At 40.5% G+C, this 25023-nt stretch overlaps 1 protein-coding gene across 6 annotated transcripts in view; it reads right to left on the bottom strand.

Moving 5' to 3' along the window:
* AMPKalpha (AMP-activated protein kinase alpha subunit) overlaps window positions 1–25023 on the bottom strand; it is a 238031-nt gene that overhangs the window by 150508 nt on the left and 62500 nt on the right. For all 6 annotated transcript variants that reach the window (XM_068382854.1, XM_068382877.1, XM_068382861.1 and 3 more), the window contains exons 3-9: window positions 23088–23181; window positions 15916–16060; window positions 10790–10896; window positions 5936–6035; window positions 2030–2135; window positions 1421–1526; window positions 1044–1171 (exon numbers count right to left, since the gene is read on the bottom strand). In XM_068382854.1, coding sequence (XP_068238955.1) covers window positions 1044–1171; window positions 1421–1526; window positions 2030–2135; window positions 5936–6035; window positions 10790–10896; window positions 15916–16060; window positions 23088–23181 — 786 coding nt within the window. The remainder of the gene's footprint in view (window positions 1–1043; window positions 1172–1420; window positions 1527–2029; window positions 2136–5935; window positions 6036–10789; window positions 10897–15915; window positions 16061–23087; window positions 23182–25023) is intronic.

Genomic DNA, 25023 nt, shown 5'->3' on the forward strand with positions numbered 1-25023 from the left:
ACCGAAATGACGGGCTCAATGTTAATTAACTTCGGTACCAAGAAAAGACCGCCTACTATTAGGAAAGGTCGAATATAAACAAATATAAAAATTAATTTTAATAAGTTTATAATAAAAGGAAGTTAATCGAAGAGGCCTATAAAAGGCGGAGAGATAAAAAATAAATCTATAACTTTTGTTAAGCAAAATTAAGAAAGAGAGTCTATACTCTCTTAGACACCAACACTTCCGTCTAAGGGAAGGGTCGGCCATTTAAAGGTGAAAGAGAGTTCATACTCTCTTCGTCACCATAATTAATCAAATTAATTCCAAAAGCTAGCTAAGCTAATAATAAAACTTCCTGAATAGCGAAAGCTGAAATCTTAGAGCAATACTTCACCAAAAACCGTGAACAAGACTCCAAAATTATAAGCGTATCCATGAACGTCTTGCCGGAAGCACGACAGAGGAAAAATTGAGGTGGTGTCAACAAGAAGTACTGCAGTACCTGGCCACAGGTGGCGCTTGTGAGTACACCCCCCTCTTGTATAGCGATCGCTGGCGTATCCCTTCCGTAGAATTCTGTCGGGCAACGGAGTTGACAGCTACATGATTATCGGGTAAGTTTAATATTGAAAAATTCAAATTACAAGAATCCTGAAGCAAAACAAAAGGCCAGAGTATCACATTCTTCAATGCAGTAACCACAAATGAAAAAAAAATGTATAATATATTTTTGGTGCGAGATTGTACCTAAGTAAAACCTCTATGTAAAACAAATATGACTGAAGACGATTCAAATTGTTTTGATAAAAAGAGTTTTCAATTTTAGATTACGGAATACAAATGTTTGTACTTATGAAATATTTTGATTGTTATGGATATTCCATAGGTTTATGTACATTTAACATCGTAATTTCCACAAATTAATTGGCCTATTTTTTTCCTTTCAATCTACTATTGAAATATTAGTTCGTAAAATTTTCAAAATATTTTGCTAATATGGAATAACGTCACAATTTGACATCCTAGGGCTTCAGGTAATAAAAAGTCAAATCACTTACCTATATAATGCATTAGCATCAGCAAATCTCTTGTTATCAACAATAAGATTGTATGCAATTTTCAGTTGATTATGTGGATCTTCTGTCAAAATAGCATCCTGCACTTCTGAAGTTTCCACTTGGAATTTCTGTGAGTGAACATACAAGTAAATCACTTTAGTAATTGGATGTGATTTTAAATTATTATCAAATGAATAAGAAATAAGCTTAAAGAAATTTAAAACTTAATATGGTTAATAATCATGTAAAGTATTAGGTTCTTCCTATTTAAATAAAAATTCCACGTTTACGAGATTATACCGTACCACTATCATAACAGCAGCAGTAATAGTAGTAAAAATCATATTTATTTAGTATCTGTAAAAACTTCAACTTACCTCACACACTTCACTGATAGCATCTTGATCAATAACTGAACTATCAACATCATAGGGTGGAGGAAAAAGATATGCAGGCAAATCTTTTTGGAACCACTCATGCTTCCTACAACAGAAAAATCCTTGTGAAACAAAATGATACACTAGAAATAATCAAACAAAAAATCTTCACCTTAACAATGAAAGGTGTTCATTATCAACAATCAAGAAATGGAACTCATTACACGAGTATTCTCATATACAATAACACAGACTTTCAATCATAAATTATCATATCTCGCAACAAAGAAGAGATCCTACAAAGATGTCCAATAAATGATAGAATAAAAAATGGCACTTTAAAAAAAAAAAAAAAAAAGACACAGACAACTGTTAATCTCAGCTGCACTAGCAAAACATGTCCCTTTACAATAACAAAAACTACTTCTCTGAATTAAAATCCAACCTTCTAACCATTCTATCTGATGAAATAATTGTAAGTGAATTCTAACAACTCCTCAGCTTATAAGAAAAAACATTTTCAAGGAAAGTACAGTACTGTACACTCGAAAGAGTCAAAACAAGAAATATTAAAAGCATTGATGGAAAAGAATGTATTTAAAGATTTACTTTATATCATCAACAGTGGCTCTCTTCATTGGGTCTACCATAAGCATGTGAAGGAGGAGACGTACTACACTCTGATTCAAGTAATCAGGAATTTGGAACACGCCAGCTGAAAGGTAAATTAAATTCTGTATTAATATTATTAGTTATTACTGCACAAAATTGTGTCTGCTATGAAATAGAAGTATGAAGAATTAATGACAAGGAAAAAATATTCTAATATAGAAAGAAATATCACAAATTGTTTAAGTAATTTTCCTAACTACACATACCCGAGTTCTTAATAGGAGTCTGATTTCAGCGAGGCTAGAACTCCTTTGTTGAAATTCATAATGAGGTGTCAGCAGTTTTTCGTGGGTAGCGGGCTCACTGAATAGCCACTTTGACCTTCACTTAGGGCTTGCTGGATGGATGATCCACAAATATAACTTAAAAGGACTTGAGTTGCATAGTTAAGAAAAATACAAATTACTTCAAAAACTTGTGACTTGTTCCTAAAAGGATACAAAGCCTCATCCTTTATAGGTCAAGAGCCAGTTAGGGAGTTCCATGCACACCCCCAACAACTTAACCATGTTAGGTTTTTCTCAAAGGTCTAGATCTACTGAACACAAACATCAATGTTAACAGTGAACATTTAAGAATGCAATTCCTGTTATGGCCTAAAAACTAACGGTACCTTAAGATGCCAATTCTACCAATTGACGAGGCTTTGAAATACTGCATGGATGTTCAGTTTTTAGCTAATATGCCAATACAGAAAGTTTTTAATATACCTTGTAATAAACCTAATGAAAGCTCTGAAGATTCTCTATCAACAATATTAATCACAGATCTGTAGAAGAGAAAATAAAGATTTTATTACCAGTTCAAAGTGAATACCCTATCATTTCCAATGAACAATCCCTAAAAGCACTTTCTGTGCATTGTATTCATATTGTTCACAAATATTACGGAGATAACTTTCATTTATGCATTTCATATAATTGTAAATTTAAACAGTTTTGATTTGGTACCAAAAACATGGGTATATTCTTACTAAAAACAAATATCCAGTCAATAAATAATGGTTGCCTTGTGTTGTTGAGGAATGAAAAATGCACATTATTTGGACAATTTTCCTTCAAACCCCTCTCATTAAATCCAAACTCAAAACAGTAACTAAGTGTAATGAATACAAAACAACATTGAGGTCATTGCTTCACTACCTGAACAAAACTAAAAGGTCATACAAGATGTGATAGATGTGATGAAGGCACAATCTGACATGAAGCTCAAGTGGTATTTGGATAAGTTTTTCCATCGAGAAGCTATAGCATTGTGAACATTAAAAATGTTCATGAGTATATAGCCTACAAAGCAATGAAATCTTTCGAATTTATGTTTGCTATCATTCGTAAATGTAAGCATGAGCCGATTCCATCCCCTAGAAAATAGGATAAAAAGAATAACCCCAAAAAGGGTTATGTCTTACAAGACATATGAGGGCATGACAGAGTGAGGAGATCACCAGGGATCGGAGACCAAACCCATGTAAGAGTTACGATGCATTTTTTAACTTGTAGAGAGGAGAAATCACAAATTATAACCCCGAAGGATTGTTTCCAGAGTCTCTTTTCCAAATCCCGGTGGGATGCGGCAGACGTAAGTGGTTGGAAACCCTTCTTATATGCGGCAATCACTGGAAGTACTATATCTAACGAGACTCCTCGTGCCTTGGAGGCACAATGGTGGCATGTGGTGGGCGCAAGTGGTCGTCAAGCTTCCTCAATTGCGGCAGTAACCCATGAGGGTTCCATCTCACGAGTCTCGATGTACCATTCTATGTTTCTATCTTCCTGGTCAGGTCTGGAGGCGTATGGGCGAGAGTGCATGCGCACACAATGCAACTCATGTCATCCATTTACCACTTATAATGAAGGAATCAACTTGTAGAGTAACTATATACCAAAACAAGTTACCTAAATGGTTAGAGACAGGGAAAAGAGGAAGCGACTGATCGCCAACATCCCAGACACTAGTAGTAGTAGTAGTAGTAGTAGTAGTAGTAGTAGTAGTAGGAGCAACAGCAGCATCAAGGGGAATGTTAGAGCGTGTAGAACGTTCATGAGCAGTGACTAGAACAGAGGTGTCGATGCGGAAACCTGCGCATGCGCCCTTGCAGATAACTTGAATGTCTGTGCATGATAACTCTTTATTGTACAGCTGTATAGCAAACTGAACCTCACATAGTTACAGCTTATTCCAAGAGAGAAGACTAAGTCTTAATAAGATGAATCGCATAGAGAAATTTGTGCGGTTCTCATTGTACTTCGTGTGCTATACAACAAGTACTGAGTGGGCAAGTGAGGTATTAAGCGTTGAGGCTGGCGAGTGTAGGGCTAGGCGCGAAGATCTGAGTGGGTGTTAACTCCCTTAACTGTCTGTTGTGGAGAGAGGAGGTTTTAGTGCATAGCTGTTGTTGGGTGATGAACTCCCTCAACTCTTCGTTGTAACAAGAGATGGTTCTAAGAGGGTGCGAGGATCGTCGTCAGCCAGAAGGGAAGCTCTTAGATGGAAGCGCTCCTCGACCCCTAACCTCACTGGCAGAGGGGTTAAGCACGCTAGCGCATATTCTTCGTCGTTTGCTATTAAGTTTCTCCGTTATATCTTCGCAGAGGAACAATGAAGGTAGTAACCTGGAAAGGATATAGCCTATAAGAGGATTCTCCCTTGTAAGAGGTTACCACCCATGAGGTACCGATCCTGAATGATCTGGCCTGGCCTCATCGATATCGGCAATAACCCTTCAAAGTTAAGGCCTACGAAACTCGTTGAAGGATGTTGGGGACCGCAAGCAGTCCTGCGGCAGCTAACAAGACTCGTTTTGTACCTTCAGGGTAAAGAGGGAAGGCAGTCTCTCCCGCAGGCGGGAAAGGCGACCAACCCTTATTGTTGCAGCCGGTGATTCTACCCCTAAAGCAGGAAGATTGCTGTCCATCGAAGGTGGAGGCAAACTCTCCCTCGGAAGGGAAAGTTGCCCAACACTTCGTAGAGGTTAACTAAGCCTCAGAAGGTAAGTTGTCCAACACCTGGAGGCCGACCTTCCGACAGCATTCTCTGCTTCCCGTCAAAGAGACAAGCTCAAGTTGAAGGTAGGCATCTAACGCAAGACGGTGAAGATGCATCAAAGAAGAGAGACTCCCCTGAGGAAAAGGGTAGAGTCACTTTGCAAGGGGAAGGGGAGGAGTCCTCCAGTCCTAAGGGTTGTCCAGCATCAAAAGGAAGAGGTAGAGATGAATGAAGAAGAAAGATGTTTCTTTTCCCTCAAGGAAAACCCCAAAAGAGAATAATACCTCTTTGACTTCCCCCATGCCGACTCCTTAACAGCAACACTCACACCTGCAAAAATAAAACTAAAAGAAAAAATTAGTCAAAGGCCAGTCAAAGAGGTTAAGTGGTAGAGAGAGACAATATCCATTCTCTACAAAGCCGAAAGCAAAAGTGACGATAGAACACACATGGGGTAGTTATACCTCGCCTAAAGTCTTATGGCTAGTCTTCCAGCTTTGCCAAAAGTATATTCTCTAATAATGAGCGAAAGGGTTTATATTAATGACGGAACAAAGATGTTCTATTCTTTTCATCAGGTTATGTTAGTCCCTTACTTATCTCAATTTTTAAGTTACCATACATCCTAGAAGTCCTAAAGTTTTTAGATAACTATGATTCTGCTATACCAAACAAACTAATAATTAGTAAATATTAATCTTCCAGATCCTCCACAAAATTTGTTAACTCCTTTCACAATGAAGATGCATTGCATAGAGTGAACAACCACCCTCCAGTAGGAGTAAAAGCAAATTGTTCTGGTATAACTTCATTCAACTTTAACCATCAATAAACAAAAGAAGTGACCAGACAACTTACATTTGATTTTTTTGAAAAGAGAAGGTACATGTTCATCATCAAATGGCAATGTACCACATAGGAGGGCATACAAAATAATGCCACAAGACCAAACATCAACCTGAAATAGAAAAAAATGTCAATAGGAAGCCAAAATTTTGTTTTCAAATTGATAAGCTAATATTGCTTCATCATTCACAACATCCAAATCTTAGGCATCTAGCCACCATCTCATATACAGTACATAGTGATCACATACATAATACATTAGTGCAAATAAGTTATCAAGTAAAAGATATCGTGAAACTAAAGTGTGCAAACATAGTGAATACGACATCTGGGAATTTACAGTACTTCATACTACTTGAGGTTTACATTTTTGTGGAATATAATGATAAAAAGTAGCAAAAAATCTTATGCAACATCTACGATTATTTGCAAGGCTTCACCTAATCATTCAGTGAATAATGTTACTGTAATGCTGTACATGTTCCCTACCAGTACTCAACCAAAAACACTTTAAAACCTACTTAACTAATGAAATCAAAAAGACTAGCAGGTAATTCACCTTCACTGTTTTGTACAAAGTTTAAAATCCATAGAAGCTGTGATGATAGGTACAAAGATGGATGGAAATAAGGTAGCACATATGCACAATCCTTCCTAAACAACTATGCATGATTAGGTACCTAGGAAACGAGTAAACTACAATCCTTTCGACCATGTTCGAGTTGTGGCAGCACAGCAAGTGTGGCATCAAATAGTGGAAAATGGAGGTCCTATTGCATTACAGAGATAATTCTTCAAAAATGCAAATTAGTACCTTTGAATCTGTCATTCTGTCTCAACAGCAATTGAGGTGAAACTTCCAAGGCTGGATCATCAGAAGGATCAATGGCATAGATTCGATTGCTAGTCAAAAACAACAAAGAACACCCTATCCTCCTTTATGGCTGCTAAAGCTGTGAAAGGATTTTCTATGGAGAATCATGTCAAGACTGTAACCTTGATAGGTTTCAAAACATCAAAATATGGTCTTAACACCAGAGATAATTTAAAAATATAATGAAATATGAAATTTATGTTTAACACTAAGCACTAGAACCCAAGGGGTTATTTACTGCTAAAATTATTTCTCAATGAAATGAAGTTGTGCTTTCTTAATCAAAAACTATAGATTACAACAAACTTGTGGTGAATCCATAACTTTCTTTATAACTTGTATATTAAAAGCCTTATGTAGCAAAATTTGTAATTTGATAATGTAAATTGTAAAAAGTAATCAGCCCAGTTGATTAGGGGGTTAAGTATGAGATGGTATAAAACACACCTTTACATTGGAAATGACCCAAGCTTTGTAATGAAGGCATTCCTAATTTGCCTAAAACTATCAAATCTCCCTATCAAGAATGTTAGGGCAGGATAGACATTGGTACTGCCTACCACACTCACAAGCCATTCCAGGACAATGGTTTTTTTTCTATTACAGAACAAAACCTTATCGGGGTGATGTGTTTCTACAAAATTCTGCAGATTTTCCTACATTAACATCTCCTTAATTTCACTTGAAGCAAGGGAATTGACAGTCTGTTCTTCATCCTAAAATATCCTCTGCAACCTATTGTTGCTGCTCCCTATGCAACTCTCCACGTTCGCGGCCTCAGCCGCCACTTATGTCACTGGTTGTGCTGCCAACTAGTCGAGAGTGATATACTCGTCAGACATTACTGTCAGGTCGCACTCGGATGGAAATGAGCAAGGAAGCAGGGGCTTGTTTCCAAACGCAAGCTTCAATCACTCACGAACAACAGAACAAGCTAGCCCTATCCAGTAAGGACAAGAGACCTGAGGCAATGATCCCAAAGGGTTATGTCTCACGAGACTCGTGATCTATCTAGATTTTGCAAAAGCCTTTGACAAGGTAGACCATAATATATTAGAGAAAAAAATGAGAAAGCATAATATTGTGGGAAAGATAGGAAAATCGGTAAAAGAATTCCTGCAAAACAGAAAACAGATAGTGGTTGCTAATGACGAGAAATCGGATGAAGCTCAGGTAATATCTGGCGTGCCACAAGATACAGTATTAGCTGCACTGCTGTTTGTTATGATGATCTCAGACATAGACTGTGATGTTGAAAACTCTGTAGTGAGAAGTTTCGCCGATGACACAAGAATAAGTAGAGAAATTACTTGTGATGAAGATAGGAACTCACTACAAAGAGATCTAAACAAAATATATGAATGGGCGGAGATAAATAGGATGGTATTCAACTCCGATAAATTCGAATCAATGAATTATGGAAACAGAGAAGGAATGGTATATGCATACAAGGGACCTAATAACGAGACAATCACAAACAAGGAAGCAATTAAAGACCTTAGTGTAATGTTAATATAGGAATATGTTATGCAACGACCAAATAGCAACACTGTTGGCTAAATGTAAAGCAAAAATGGGAATGTTATTCAGACACTTTGAAACAAGAAAAGCTTAACACATGATTATGCTTTACAAAACTTACGTACGTAGTACACTCGAGTACTGCAATGTGATATGGTACCCACACTACCAAAAGGATATTGCACAAATAGAGAGTGTACAAAGGTCCTATACTGCTAGAATAGAAGAAGTTAAGGACCTTGACTAGTGGGAAAGACTGCAATTTTTAAAACTATACAGTCTAGAAAGGAGAAGAGAACGCTACATGATAATACAAGCATGGAAGCAAATAGAAGGAATTACTGAAAACATCATGGAGCTAAAAATATCAGAAAGAGCAAGCCGAGGTAGATTGATAGTGCCAAAAAATATACCAGGAAAACTAAGGAAGGCGCACAAGACATTAATCCACTACGCACCAGCATCGATAATGCAGCGACTATTTAATGTGCTGCCAGCTCATCTAATAAACATATCAGGAGTGAGCGTAGAAGTGTTTAAGAATAAGCTCGATAAATACCTAAGATACATCATAGACCATCCAAGACTGGAAGATGCAAAATACACCGGAAGATGCATTAGCAACTCTCTGGTGGACATACGAGGTGCCTCACACTGAGGGACCTGGGGGAACCCAAACAAAAAATAAGGCAATAAGGTAAGGGGTGCGGTGGCAAGAAGTGGCAACCACAAGTGGTCAGCGGGCATCGCCGTCAGGGTGCTACATAGAGCTCAACTCTGAAGAACTGGAGCAAGGCACAGAGGAGTTTAATGCCTTCTTACAGGAAATTCGAGGGAGAGACTATTAAAAAGAGGAAGACCTTTCGCGTTGGCGAGAAGGGCGACCTTCCTCGTAGGGTGGAGGAACAGCGTGAATGCGTTTCTCTTGCTGAGGAAACACAGCGCGCTGAGCAAGCTCAAGTCACTTAGTGCGCCAAGAGCAAGCTCAGGTCGTTGACTGCATCAAGTAAGCTCAGCTTGCTGACCAAGATCAGCTGGCAACTCCTCCAGTGGGCCAGAAGTTGTGGAGCTAAGGGAACGAAACACTCCAGAGGGACTCTACTCTGGAGGCTCTGAGGGGTAATACCGTGGCCAACCCCTCCCGAAGCAGATGTGCCCTCCCACTATGCCCCTCACTTCATCACCTCCAACAGCCATTCTTTAAAGGGGAACACGAAATCCCCAAGGAAGGCAAAAATTGATGCATGGCAACAAACAAGAGAGACTTCGCTTTGGCAGTGGGTGCTGCCACTTCGCAAGGGGAAGCGACAGGGTTCTCCGTATCTGATGGTTGTCTGGTCAAAGGGACATCACTCTTACTCATACTTCATCCAGAAGAGCCTGAACGAGCAGTCAGCGAGGGCGGGGAGTTGCCGAAGAAGTCACACCTAAGGGAGAAGAATCCCCTTTAGATTTCTTCTTCCATCACCTACAGTATCAGCCCCACCAGGAGGATGGCCATTCCCGGCACTCTGCGCAAGGAGACACCTGAGTGCATGAGTGTCGTCTGCACCCAGGGCAAAGGCAATAATGATCCGTAAAACAAAAAAAAGTTGAGTTTACAGCCAGTTTTAAGGGGTTACCACACTAAGATCAAAATTCGATATAGTCTAGCCGAGTGTGTGAGCACTGTGGTTGGTCACAACGCCCCTAACTAGTCGGGGTTTGCTCACCTCACATCAAAAGTTTATGGCTCTTTTTCCAGCAAGCCAGAACAACATACCAATACTAAACAGCAAATGGTTTGTATTTATGTAGGAACAAATAGGCTTAATGCTGATCCCTGGTGTAATCCAACACTAACTTTAATGGTTTATGCTTCCCCAACAGCTATTACAGTATTACTTCACACCTTGTTCCTTGTACATTCAAGTGTATATGTGAAAAAAATTGAAGCATATTTTCACTTTTTTATACTTGGAAGTATAAATTATAGACTAGTGTTTGGTGTCAATTGTATTATGGAGTTGGATGTGTGAAGTGAATACTTTAAAAACAAAGAAATATTTCTAGCTAAACCATGGAATATATATAACTAAACCTCTCATAATTGTTATTCACTTACAACAATTATCATTTCCAAATTTACACAATATTCCACGACAAATTCATCATCATCATCTCCTCCTACGCCTATTGACGCAAAGGACCTCTGTTAGATTTTGCTAGTCGTCTCAATCTCTCATACACCAGTGAATATATCATATATAACTAAGCAACTGAATGCACAATAATTTAACAATTCTCTTGTAAGCAAGGGTATTTTTACCTATTTTTCTTTCTAAAAAGTTGAAACTTTTAAAACTAAGATAAAAAAAAGTTAACAAAAACCTAGCCATTAATGCTGTGTTTAGTTTGAAACTTACGAAAATTTGTTTTTGTTCTTTTTTCATCAATTATTGAAGCAATGAGCTTTCATAATCAATAATTACCTCTGGGCCTGCATAAAGCTTTCCAGATATGACTTCTGGGGCAGCATAGTTCGGGGAACCACAACTTGTACGAAGAAATTCACCATCTACCATCATATTTGACAGACCTGAAAAAAGACAAAAACAGAATTTTAATAATGAAATTTATTATTATGATATTTACCCCTAGGCCTCTGATAATACATCAGAAGTGAGTTTTTTATTTTGGAATCTAAATTTTTTTTCCCCCATACCATGTACCTTCCCCTAAAGGAACCACCCATGAGAATACTTGCTCAAGTTCTCTACACAGAAATTGTGCTTAAATGGGTCAGGACCTAGCCCTACCTCTTCGATCTCACAATATAAACGATGACATTGGTCTAGGTAAGGATACATAACCACTTGAAGTGGGGAGGCAGGAGCATAATGCAAATATCTTATTTATTTATTTTGATGAATCTTACCTGTGGACTAGCACTCCCTATCTATGTCATTTCATACAAACATCATTGTTTCCATTGTCAAAGTCCTGGGATTCGGTACTGAATTGCAGTACTTTTACCTTGTTATAGAAATGTGTTGTAAATTAAGTCCCCATTATAACCTCCATCATATTTATATGGATAGACACACACTAAGGAAGGAAGAGACCAATACTTCGGAAGAACCAATTTTCCTGCTAAAGTGCTATCACTTAACTAGCACCTGTAAGTTCTACCTTCATGAAAACTTTGTAAATTGCTAGTAACTCCATGTAGTTGGTGTGCAAGAATGATACCTGAAGTTCCTCTAACCAGGTGGATAAATCTTATCCAAAGGGTGCACACCACAGCTTCATTTGATTAGTCCAGGTAGAGAGAAAGATTTGGGATTAAAACTATCTGATTTACACTCCTAGTTAGACATAATAGGTTATCCCACCATAGCACTACACAGGTCATACCAGAACAATGGAATTTTGATTATTAAGAAATATTATCTCTATACTCACCTAATGTTCTTATTGCCTCTCTTTGGAAGCTCGGTTTTATCGACATTTATTCCAATAATAAACAAATTTCCCATCTTCTTTCCTTTCAATAGACTTATGCCTCTAATAAAATAATGAGACAATCTAGTGCTTAATGGCAAGAAGCAATGGCTTGGACATGCCACAGAACCAGCCTTTTAGTCTCAAAGTTGAAACTACAGTAATCTTTTGGCTATCACGGGTGTTCCAGTCTAAACACAACTGCAACAGCTGAAAAACCATGTAGTAGATACAGAAATCTACGGTATAGTTTTTTCATCATTCTTCAATTTTTCATATTTTTTATTTTCATAAATATCACAAATTTTTTAAGTAATTAGTATTTTTCCTAACTATACAAACCTGAGTCCTTCACCTAAGAGAATAAATAACAGCGAACATAGAGCACGGCAGTTAAAACTTATAGTAAGGCCATAGGCTCACTAACAACTCACTTAGATGGCAGCTGGAACTTTCGCAGGGGTTGGTGTTGACAGGAAAGTTTGGGTAAAGGATTCAGATTTGTAGTTAAGAAAAATACAAATCAATTTAAAAATATGTAATTTGTTTCTATACAAATATAAACCATTGCCCTTTACCTAGGAGACTCCTCTTTAAGCAGGAAGTTCCTGTTCCAAGTGCCTCGCTTAACTCAGGAACTCGAGATTTGTGAAACTTGGGTGCCAAAAGAATAAAGGTTCCATACCTCAAACACCACAGGAAAAATTTCCAGCCTTTAAGGGTTGTACTCGAGCTGGAACTTTTGTGTTGTAAGCCTGGCAAAGTAATGATTTTGCACCTTGTAGATTATATTATGGATTATTGGGTCTGCAAGGTTACTTCACACTCCCCTCGTAAGGAGTAATGGGAAAAAAATCTCCCATGTTAGAACACGGAATAGCTGCAAGCTAAGTGAGCTTACCTAATTAATAGATCAAGTCCAGCTGGCAAGGTTATTCAAAGCTGTACCCCAAGAGAGGGGAAGAGTGAACGGAAAGAAAGGCCAGTTAGACTTCAGTTTCATCCTTAACTCACTCATAACCTCAGCCCTTGATTTGAAATTATTGGTCTTGTTAGAGGAGCCAAGATAGCTAGATCAGCTGTTGAGCAGCTGCAACAGTTCCCAGGGAGAATGTATTCATGGACCTGTGGGTCATATCCCACAGTGGGCGGTGAACGTTGTCTGGCATTTCCAAACACACGCCTGAAGAACCTGCACCACAGAAAAGTTCCTTCTGAAAGCTGAGGAGGTACTGATACCTCTTATATCGTGAGCTTTCACCCATTCAAGAAATAACTTCTCTTAGCTAAAACCAGATTGTGCTCTTCAAAATCATCTTCATTCTTCCTGAGCTTATGAAAAAGTACTTCCTGTGCTTACGAAGAGATGCTGCAGACGAGGTTCAACTGACCTAGTCCGCCTGAGATAGCATCTCATGCTCTCACAGGTCACCGTAACAGCTGATCAGGATTATTGGTTATTTCCCTGACTCATAATCAGAAAGGATAAAAACCTATAATCAGGCAACAACGGATTTATGGTTTTCCTTACAAACTCTGGCACAAAGAAGAGCGAGACCTGCCTCCACCTCCTTGAATTGGTGATGTTGAAATTGAAAGAGAAACCATGGAGCTCTATGACTCGCTTAGCTGAAGCTGAGGTGAGCAGAAAAACATTCTTACGGTAGGGCCCCTATCTAAGGATTGCCAGAATGGCTTGTAAAGTGCCCTCTTCAAAGACAAGACAATCACCACGTTCCACAAAGGTGGACTCCCCTCAACTGGAGGACAAGTTTGCTCAAAACTCTGTATGAGGATGGAGATTTTCTTTGAAGAATAAATAACTACTCCCTACAGTCTAAAGACTATGGTCAAGACCAAGCGATAGCCTTTTACCGTAGAAATGGAGCAGATTTTCTCCTTACGGAGGTACTGTGATACAAAAAATCTGCTATCAATAGAACACAGGTTCAGAGGAGAGATACCCCTCCCATAACACCCACCATAAAAGATGGCCCATTTAGCATTGAGTTTGCTGTCAAAGATTTGCATTAGTACCCAGACATCTGTTGCGCAGTCTCTTGTGAAAACCAGAGAGATGCTCGAGAACCTCCACGCATGAAGTTGCAGCAACTTCACTGCCCAGTGAAAAATCCTGACCTGAGGCTGTTATAACAGGTTGGGGAGAGGAGGAAGCTCTCTCAGGGTTTCCAAAAAGAGGAGCAAAAGGTCCAGATACTACTCAATCTAGGGCCATTTCATAGCTATGAGATTTATAAGCAAGTTCAGTGTTACTTGTACCTGGTTCAAGACTCTTTTTAAAAGGCAGAACAGAAGAAAAGCATACATGCCAAGGCCATCTCAAGTGTTGGAATGCGTCCATGAAAGCTGCTTTGGATCTGGAGCTGGTGAACAGTAAATTGACTGTGTGATACAGGGCCATCGCAAAGATGTCTATCATCGGAGAAACCCATAAAGTCAGGATATTCATCGCTAATTGAGGAAAAAAAGTGCCATTCTGCCTAAACTATTTACATCCTCCTGCTCAGCTTGTTTGCCACTAAGTTCTTCTTGCCAAGGATGAACCGGGCCAAAAACATCACAGAGTTGGCCTCTGCCCATTTGAGTGTCCTTACTACCAAAAGGCACAGCTGCCGAGACATCGTACCTCCTTGTTTGTTTATGTAGGACACTACGGTGTTGTTGCTCATCAGCACCACTGAGTATCCTTTGTTCTAGAAGGGGGTAAAACTCCTACAAAGCCAGCACGACTGCTTTCAGCTCTAGGATACTGATATGTTCATGGCAGTCTTGCTCCAACAAAGGTTCCCGAAGTCATCTAATGACCGAGATGAGCCCCATCCTTCCCTTGATGAGTCTGTGAAAAGGACTTCCTCGGGTCAAAATCCTCGGCTGTCTGCACAGAAACAGATGAAGAGCCTCCAACCTCTAATGGAGTGTAGAGAACACTGGGGAAACCCCACACACTATCAGAACCTAAAAAAGCTTGCCAATGCAGATTTGAGGGCTCCGTACTCCTGACATGTTTTCCCTGGGGAGCGACCCAGAAGCATATGCGCTGGGACAGCAGCAGCAGACACACCCACTAAGGAGATGGAAGAAGCGAAAGACTTCTTCAGAGAAGGTTTAGTCTCTACATGCCCATCAAGGCATACACCTGCCACTATACATAAATCCATGACCTGTACTCGGTGAACAGGTATGATTGAGAACAATCACGCCCCTTACAAGATGCACACAGAGAGTGTGGATCTACACCTGGTTTACTTATTAGCCTAATGTAACAGCCACCCTTTCCCTGGAAACTACAAATTTCTTGCTTCATATCCATCATTCAGCAATCCTCAGTCAGCACTGACCTTTTCCAAGAAAAATAAAAACAAAAAGTTCGGATACGAGTACAACTATACGTTCGTATTTTTAGCAACCGAAATTAAAAGTGAGACTCTTCTGACAGGTGGTGGGGTGGATCTCTCGCTTGCATGTACCAACTGTCATTAACTACCTCGTTAATGAATTCAACGGCCATTCCAGCTTCCGCTGAAATCCTTTCCCTATTTAAGTGATGGAGGTTTGTATTCGTGTAAAAACAAATTCTCCAGAAAGGAAGAAGGAATTAATTGCAAAAGTAATTCAAAAAGTAAATGAAAAATATGTTGCAGCTTACTTTAATGAGATTCTCTTATAGATGGACAATTTCAGTTACTGTATGTCTGTGAGGTCTTTCTACTTATTGTAGAAAGAGCAATTACTAATTTGACTGATTGAAAAGGAAATAGGACCTTTCAGCAATTACACATGGAACAGAGACTCATTGCATATTGGAAATCCTCCTCCAAAACTGGTCATGTACACATATTTTTACAAGAACTCTTAGTACCATCTACTGTATGCAAAAAGGGTGCTTTGCAAAATTACCTTCAAATGAAAGGTGTTAAAAATTATAAAATGCTCAGATGAATTAAATAAAGAGTGAAAAGAAATTAAGATAAAAGCACTGACTTGAATATATCTATGAATCTTATACAAATATACAAAACTTTTCTGTATATTGAAGAGAACATAGTATTAAAAAAAAATTCATACTGCATTTTAAATAGTTATCATAACTCACCAAAGTCAGCTATTTTGACATGAAGGTTATGGTCAAGAAGCAGGTTTTCTGGTTTTAAATCTCTGTGTACAACCATGTGACGATGACAGTAATCTACACCAGATATAATTTGTTGGAAAAATCTGCGTGCTTCTGATTCCTTCAGCTGAAATGTAATACAATAAGCAGAAAATTACATGGTGCAAGCAAGAAATTAGTTTGCATATGTGGTGCAAGGAAGTACTGTACTGTATATAAAGCATATGTTCTATTCCTGTTAATGTTCAAGAAAATATTAATTCTTTGAAACATGTTATTTTTATTAATAAAATAAATTTTTGAATATACTTACCCGGTGATCATATAAGCTGCAACTCTGTTGCTCGACAGAAAAACCTACGGTCAAAATACGCCAGCGATCGCTATGCAGGTGGGGGTGTACATCAACAGCGCCATCTGTCGAGCAGGTACTTAGTACTCCAAGTAAACAAAGAACCAATTTTCTCCTCGGTCCACTGGGTCTCTATTGGGGAGGAAGGGAGGGTCCTTTAATATATGATCACCGGGTAAGTATATTCAAAAATTTATTTTATTAATAAAAATAACATTTTTCAATATTAAACTTAGCCGGTGATCATATAAGCTGATTCACACCCAGGGGGGTGGGTAAAGACCAGCATTACATGTTTACATTATTATGAGCTAAGTATTTTGTATTTCATTTTAGCAGTTATTCAAAATAACAAACATAAAATAAATAAGTACCTGGTAAGGAAGTCGACTTGAACAATTACTCTGCCTTTTTAAGTACGTCTTCCTTACGGAGCCTCGCGATCCTCTTAGGATGCTGAGCGACCCCTAGGATCTGAAGTATCAAGGGTTGCAACCCATACAACAGGACCTCATCAAAACCTCTAATCTAGGCGCTTCTCAAGAAATGACTTTGACCACCCGCCAAATCAAGTAGGATGCGAAAGGCTTCTTAGCCTTCCGGACAACCCAAAAACAATAATAAAACATTTCAAGAGAAAGATTAAAAAGGTTATGGAATTAGGGAATTGTAGTGGTTGAGCCCTCACCCACTACTGCACTCGTTGCTACGAATGGTCCCAGAGTGTAGCAGTTCTCGTAAAGAGACTGGACATTCTTAAGATAAAAAGACGCGAACACTGATTTGCTTTTCCAATAGGTTGCGTCGATTATACTTTGCAGAGATCTATTTTGTTTAAAGGCCACGGAAGTTGCGACAGCTCTAACTTCGTGTGTCCTTACCTTCAGCAAAGCTTGGTCTTCCTCATTCAGATGAGAATGAGCTTCTCGTATTAACAGTCTGATAAAATAGGATAAAGCATTCTTTGACATAGGCAAAGATGGATTCTTAACTGAACACCATAAAGCTTCAGACGGGCCTCGTAAAGGTTTTTAAATAGAACTTAAGAGCTCTTACAGGACATAAGACTCTTTCTAGTTCATTTCCAACCATACGATAAGTTTGGAATATCGAACGATATTGGTCAAGGCCGAGAAGGCAGCTCGTGTTTGGCTAGAAAACCAAGTTGTAGAACATGTAGCCGTTTCGGATGAGAATCCGATGTTCTTGCTGAAGGCATGAATCTCACTGACTCTTTTAGCTGTGGCTAAGCATACCAGGAAAAGTCGTCTTTAAGGTGAGATCTTTCAGGGAGGCTGATTGTAGCGGTTCGAACCTGTCTGACATAAGGAATCTTAGTACCACGTCTAAATTCCAACCAGGTGTAACCAAACGACGCTCCTTCGTGGTCTCAAAAGACTTAAGGAGGTCCTGTAGATCTTTATTGTTGGAAAGATCTAAGCCTCTGTGACGGAAGACTGATGCCAACATGCTTCTGTAACCCTTGATAGTGGGAGCTGAAAGAGATCGTTCTTTCCTCAGATATAAGAGAAAGTCAGCTATTTGAGTTACAGAGGTACTGGTCGAGGATACGGATACTGACTTGCACCAGTTTCGGAAGATTTCCCACTTCGATTGGTAGACTCTAAGGGTGGATGTTCTCCTTGCTCTAGCAATCGCTCTGGCTGCCTCCTTCGAAAAGCCTCTAGCTCTCGAGAGTCTTTCGATAGTCTGAAGGCAGTCAGACGAAGAGCGTGGAGGCCTTGGTGTACCTTCTTTACGCGTGGCTGACGTAGAAGGTCCACCCTTAGGGGAAGTGTTCTGGGAACGTCTACTAGCCATCGAAGTACCTCGGTGAACCATTCTCTCGCGGGCCAGAGGGAAGCAACTAGCGTCAACCTTGTCCCTTCGTGAGAGGCGAACTTCTGCAGTACCTTGTTGACAATCTTGAACGGAGGGAATGCATATAGATCTAGATGTGACCAATCTAGTAGAAAGGCATCTATATGAACTGCTGCTGGGTCCGGGATTGGTGAGCAAAATATTGGGAGCCTCTTGGTCATCGAGGTTGCGAAGAGATCTATGGTTGGCTGGCCCCAGGTGGCCCAAAGTCTCTTGCATACATCCTTGTGGAGGGTCCATTCTGTTGGAATTATTTGTCCCTTCCGACTGAGACAATCTGCCATGACATTCAAGTTGCCTTGGATGAACCTCGTTACTAGAGATATGTCTAGACCTTTTGACCAGGTGAGGAGGTCCCTTGCGATCTCGTACAATGTCAGAGAGTAGGTCCCTCCTTGCTTGGAGATGTACGCCAAAGCCGTGGTGTTGTCCGAGTTCACCTCCACCACTTTGCCTTGAAGGAGAGACCTGAAGCTTTTCCAGGTCAGACGTACTGCCAGTAGCTCCTTGCAGTTGAAATGCATTGTCCTTTGACTCGAGTTCCATAATCCCGAGCATTCCCTACCGTCTAATGTCGCACCCCAGCCTACGTCCGATGCGTCCGAGAAGAGAACGTGGTTGGGAGTCTGAACAGTCAGGGGAAGACCCCCTCTAAGGTTGATATAGTCCTTTCACCAAGTCAGACAAGACTTTATCTTTCCGGAAACCGGGATCGAGACCGCTTCTAGCGTCTTGTCCTTTTGCCAGTGAAAAGCTAGATGGTATAGAAGAGGACGGAGGTGTAGTCTTCCTAGTGACACAAATTGATCCACGGATGACAGTGTCCCTACCAGACTCATCCACAGCCTGACTGGGCAGCGTTCCTTCTTCAGCATCTTCTGGATGGATAGCAGGGCTGGGGGCTGATCGTCTTGTTCTGCAACGTCCTCATCAGAGGGTTCCTCATCCGAAACTGATGAGGGAACGGCAACGGAGTGGGCAACATCTGACTCGCTGAATCCGGTCGCACTGGTGGATGCGTGACGGAGCCGGACGCAATATCATGGCACTGCTGCACAGTCTGTGAACTGTCAACAATCCATGGGTGCGCGAGGAAGTACAGCGTCAACCCGAAACTGTCTAGACTGTCTGGGTTGTGCAGTCAACACCCTACCGGGTTGCTGAGGTTGACGCACTGCGTCACAACAAGTCACCTCTGCTGGTTGTTGAACGTCCTGAACGTCAACAACCACCTCCGAGCGTCGCTTAACGTCAACGTGCGACTGGCAACCCACACTGGGTCGCATCGGTGGAGGAACCACCTCAACTGGCAGACGCGAGTAGGTTACCTCAGCGTCAACAGGGCGCACAACCGACCGGTTGGAAGGTTGTTGGCCAGAAGGAGGAACCACCTCAACTGGCAGACGCGAGTAGGTTACCTCAGCGTCAACAGGGCGCACAACCAACCGGTTGGAAGGTTGTTGGCCAGAAGGTTCTTCTCCGCATTTAAGTCCTCTATCAAGGACTCAAGCTTGGACTGCATGTCTTGCAGCAAAGCCCATTTAGGGTCTACGGGAGCAGGTGTGGCAACAGACGGGGTTAGCGACTGAGGCGGAACCATTTACCATCCCTGAAAGCCTTGTTATGTGTGACATAATAGTACAGCAAAACTTCAAAGGCTCGACAAAAGTTGAGAAGTTGACCTGTAAACAACTTGGAGCGTCTCCTGGCTAGGCGCCAGGGCGAGTCTACCAGAATTGAGAAGTCTATCTGGGCAGAGGCATGAACTCCCAAGCTGAGAACTTCTCTCGTGTCCTATCAGACTCTCGCTCTATAAGCCAGTTTAAAAGAAGGGAAATCAAAGGCTGTATCCCTAAAACTCCTCCTGGTGCAAAAACCAGTCGCCTAGCCAACGTAACGCTCTCTAGGAGAGCGAGAGAGCACTAGCTTAAAAACAACGGCTTCGAAGTAGCTAGGCCTAGTGTAAGTTCTGACGTTTAGGCGAACGAGGAGCAGCAGTTACAAGATCCGGACGAAGATCCTTAAAAAATCATCATGATTTAATTAAAGTCCATAGGAGGCTAAGCAGCTTAAGGCTCCTCTCCAAATGACAGAGTCCTCAAGGGAATATCAGTAGGAGGGAGAACAGCACTTTCTCATCTACAGGAACCTTGTCCGATAAAAGCTAGGTTATCTCAGTGAGTCTCTCACTGGTGCATTAGTAGCAGACCAGAAGGCAACGTCATGTAACTGCTTGACAGTCTGTGAACTGTTAACAACTGAACTGTCAACCACAACAGGTGCGTGAGGACATACAGTGTTCACTCGAGACTGCTTTGACTGTCTATACTGAGCAGTCAAAACAACTCTAGAATGCGGAGGTTGACGCACCGCGTCAAAACAAAACAACTTAGACTGTTGTTGTACCTCGCGAACGTCAACGGAAGGTTCCGTGCGTTACTGAACGTCAACATGCGGCTGGCAGGGTACACTGGAACGCATGGGTGGCGGGACTCTCTCAGCTGGAGTGCGGCAGAAGGTTGCCTCAGCGTCCACAGGACGCACAACCGTGTTGGTTGTAGGCTAGAGGTTGGTGCAGTGTCAACCTTCTCCGCACGAAAGTCCCGCATCAATGACGTTAACTGAGACTGCATGGTCTGCAGCAAAGACCACTTAGGGTCTACAGGAGCAGGTGCGGCAACAGACGGTGTGACTGCCTGATGCGGTACCGCTTTGCCTCTCTTAGGAGGTGAGCAGTCGTCGGAAGACTGCAGCGAGTCCGAACTGACCCAGTGGCTACAACTGGGCCGTTGGACTTGCGCGGAAGGGACCGACTTGCGCTTAATAAGCTGCAAGACCTTGGTCCATGGTTTCTTACGAGAAACCTCTTCCGCAGACGAGAAATAAATGGGCTCTCTCGTCTTTGCGTGGGTGGGGCGATCTTGGGTAGATACGCCCGAAACCACGGAGGGAAACGTCTGTTCGTTGATCAAGGCCTGACGAACCCATAAGTCGTTCGACATTACTTCTCCCCTGGGCTTGGGAGCTTGCAAGAGGTCCCGGACTAGGTGAACGACAGGCACGAACAGACGAACCCTCGGACGCAACACTGTAACACTTTGCGCATATCACTTTATCACTTCGATTTTCTGTTTTGCACTTATTTCACTGAAATCGAAACTTTTACTGATTTCTACCTGAAACATGCAATTCTACCCTTCATTAAAAGGTAGTAATTGCGAAATTAGTGTATAATGCAGCTCATTAATACTAGCAAAAAACAGAAAACATATATAAAGATAAAAATTTCAGTGGCTGGGAAAGAGACTAAACACTAGTTCAAATAAACTACGTTTACAATCTCTCACCGCACATAGCCTGGGGACAAGAATAAAACCCTAGAAACGTTTTACCTTCTTCCCCGTACAGCGACTAGGGAGGAGAGTACACGAGAACAACGTTACCCGCTTGAACGGAACGTTTTCTCTCCTCTCTCTCCCTCCGTCTCTATCTCTCTCTCTCTTTCTCTCTTGATTTCGCACCTAAGAGAAGAAGAGCCCAATTATATATCGTCAAAAAAAAACATGTTATTTGACTAAAGGAAAAAACTGAAAGGTTTTCCAAATAAAAAGTTCCTTTAATTTAGAATTTAAAACATTTAAGCTAAGAAAGAATGAACAAAACGTCAGAATCGATTTACTCTTACTGCAAAGTGAAACCGTGATATACTCTCTCTCTATCGTAACGATAGAGCGCATGTTGAACGTCAACAACTGCGTAGTCTAAAAAACTAAACGTTAGTTCATCTTTGAAAACAGTACGAAGACTATCAAAGAAATTCTTTCATAAAACATTAAATTTAAAAAGTTTTAAATTCTTTAAAGGCTAAATACGATATAACGGGCTCAACGTTGATTAACTTCGATTCCAAGTTAGGACCGCCTACTATCAGGAAAGGTCGCATATAAACAAAACATAAAAATTTATTTTTATATGTTTATAATAAATGGAAAGTTAATCGAAGAGGCCTAATAAAGGCGGAGAGATATAAAATATATAGATCTATAACGTGTTAAGCAAAATTACTAAAAACCTAAACACACTTCCGTCTAAGGGAAGGGTCGGCCATTTAAAAGTGAAAGAGAGTCCATACTCTCTTTGTCACCATAATTAAATCTATCCAAAACGAGTTCAAGTTTTGAGATGAAGATAAAACACCTGCATAGCGAAAGCTCAAAACTAGAATAGTGTACTTCACCAAATAGTTGTGAAAACAAATCCAGTTAGTAACAGCGTATTAGTAGGTCTTGCCGGTAGCCCGACAGAGAGAAAATTGGTTCTTTGTTTACTTGGAGTACTAAGTACCTGCTCGACAGATGGCGCTGTTGATGTACACCCCCACCTGCATAGCGATCGCTGGCGTATTTTGACCGTAGGTTTTTCTGTCGAGCAACAGAGTTGCAGCTTATATGATCACCGGCTAAGTTTAATATTGAAAATTTACTAATTTATGCCCACTATTTATAATCCCTTGAATTCCTTATTATGTAATTTACATTCAGTAAATACCAGTTTTAATATGGTTTATTATTTACATTCAGCATATAAAAAATTTACAAATTATATACCATCATATCTAAATAGAAATGAAATTTAGTCAGCTATATAATAATGAATGTTGTTAAGTCCTATTTTTTACTGAACAGTTTTCGTGCTAAGATGAGTCAAGTCAAATTTCAAAAAAAAGGGGCCTGGGACTCAAGTGCCAAATCATTTGGGAGGGGTTAGGGCTCAAAGGGTTATTCATTATCTTAACATATAAATACTGTATAAACCATCAATACCCATAACCTAAAACTTTACATAATTCCATTCAAAATTCAAGAATATGTTATGAGTACGTTATAATATATCAAAATAAACTACTACTCTAAAAACTCACCTTTCCTTTTTCTTTTATGTAATCAAACAATTCACCTCCAGATGCATATTCCATTACCATGAAAATATCAGTAGGGGTACTAATCACCTGGTAGCTGGAATTATAAAAGTTGACTTTAATCAGCAATAATTTTCATAAAAGTAAAATGGTATGTACAATCACATACAATCAGAGATAAAGTATACTATATTATGTGCTATATATACTATATAAAAATTAGAATAGCGCCAACGTTATCCCTGCGTGTCGTAAGAGGCGACTAAAAGGGACGGGACGAGGGGGCTGGGAACCCCCTCTCCTGTAAAAAATTCCTGCGAGACATCGACAAGGAGATGGAGCTGGGGGGAGAGTGACTGCTCCCCGCACTCTAGTTTTGGGGTGTTTAAATGTGCGTGGATGTAGTACGATAGAGAGTAAAAGATGTGAGATTGGAAGTATGTTTAGAAGTAGAAGGATGGATGTATTGGCCTTGTGTGAGACAAAGATGAAAGGAAAGGGTGAAGTGATGTTTGGTGAAATGTCTGGTAGAGTGTCTGGGATTGAAAGGGGAAGAGCGAGAGAGGGTGTGGCGTTATTGCTGAGTGAATGGATGACAGGTAAAGTAGTGGAATGGAAGGAGATATCATCTAGGTTAATGTGGGTAAGGGTTAGGTTGGGTAGGGAATGTTGGGCGTTTGTCAGTGCGTATGGGCCAGGTAGTGAGAAAAGTGAAGAAGATCGGAATGAGTTCTGGAATGATTTAACTAGGTGTGTAGAAGGACTGGGTAGAAGGAATTATGTAGTTGTTATGGGTGACTTGAATGCTAGAGTGGGCGCTGGAGAGGTAGAAGGTGTCATTGGTAAGTATGGCGTACCAGGTGAAAATGAGAGTGGTGAGAGACTGGTAGACATGTGTGTTGAACAAGAGATGGTAATAGGTGCTAGCTTCTTTAAAAAGAAAGATAAGAATAAGTATACATGGGTAAGAGTGGCAAATGGAAGAGTAGTAGAAAGGGCATTAATGGATTATGTGTTGGTAACTAAAAGAATGTTTGGAAGATTGAAAGACGTGCACGTGTTTAGGGGTATGGCTAACGGTATGTCTGATCATTTTTTGGTGGAAGGAAAATTAGTTGTAGCAAAAGAGTGGGGGAATAGAGTAGGTGGATGTAAAAGGGAGGTAGTGAGGATTGAAGAGCTAATAAAACCGGGGGTAAAAAGTAAATATCAGGAAAGGTTTAAAATGGCATATGATGAGGTGAGAGTAAGAGAAACTGGTAATTTAGAGGAGGAATGGAAGTTAGTAAAAGAAAATTTTGTTGGGATTGCAAGTGATGTATGTGGCAAGAAGGTTGTTGGAGGCAGCATGAGGAAGGGCAGTGAATGGTGGAATGAAGGAGTGAAGGTGAAAGTGGAAGAGAAAAAGAGGGCTTTTGAAGAATGGCTGCAGAGTAATAGTATAGAGAAGTATGAAAAATATAGAGAGAAAAAGGTGGAAGTAAAGCGCAAGGTACGTGAGGCAAAGAGGGCAGCTGACCTGAGGTGGGGTCAGGGATTGGGTCAGTCATATGAAGAGAATAAGAAGAAGTTTTGGAAAGAAGTGAAGAGAGTAAGGAAGGCTGGCGCAAGAATTGAAGAGACAGTGAAAGATGGAAATGGAAGGTTGTTAAAAGGAAAGGAGGCAAGGAAAAGGTGGGCGGAATATTTTGAAAGTTTGCTGAATGTTGAGGATAATAGGGAGGCAGATATAATTGCTGTTGCAGGTGTTGAGGTGCCAGTGATGGGAGATGAGAATGAGAGAGAGATAACAATAGAGGAAGTGAGGAGAGCACTAGATGAAACGAGAGTAGGAAAAGCATCTGGTATGGACGGTGTGAAAGCTGAGATGTTGAAGGAAGGGGGTGTGACTGTACTTGAATGGTTGGTGAGATTGTTTAATATGTGTTTTGTGTTGTCA

This window comes from Palaemon carinicauda, chromosome 1, assembly GCF_036898095.1.
Source record: "Palaemon carinicauda isolate YSFRI2023 chromosome 1, ASM3689809v2, whole genome shotgun sequence".
In the NCBI taxonomy this organism is placed as follows: Eukaryota; Metazoa; Arthropoda; class Malacostraca; order Decapoda; family Palaemonidae; genus Palaemon; species Palaemon carinicauda.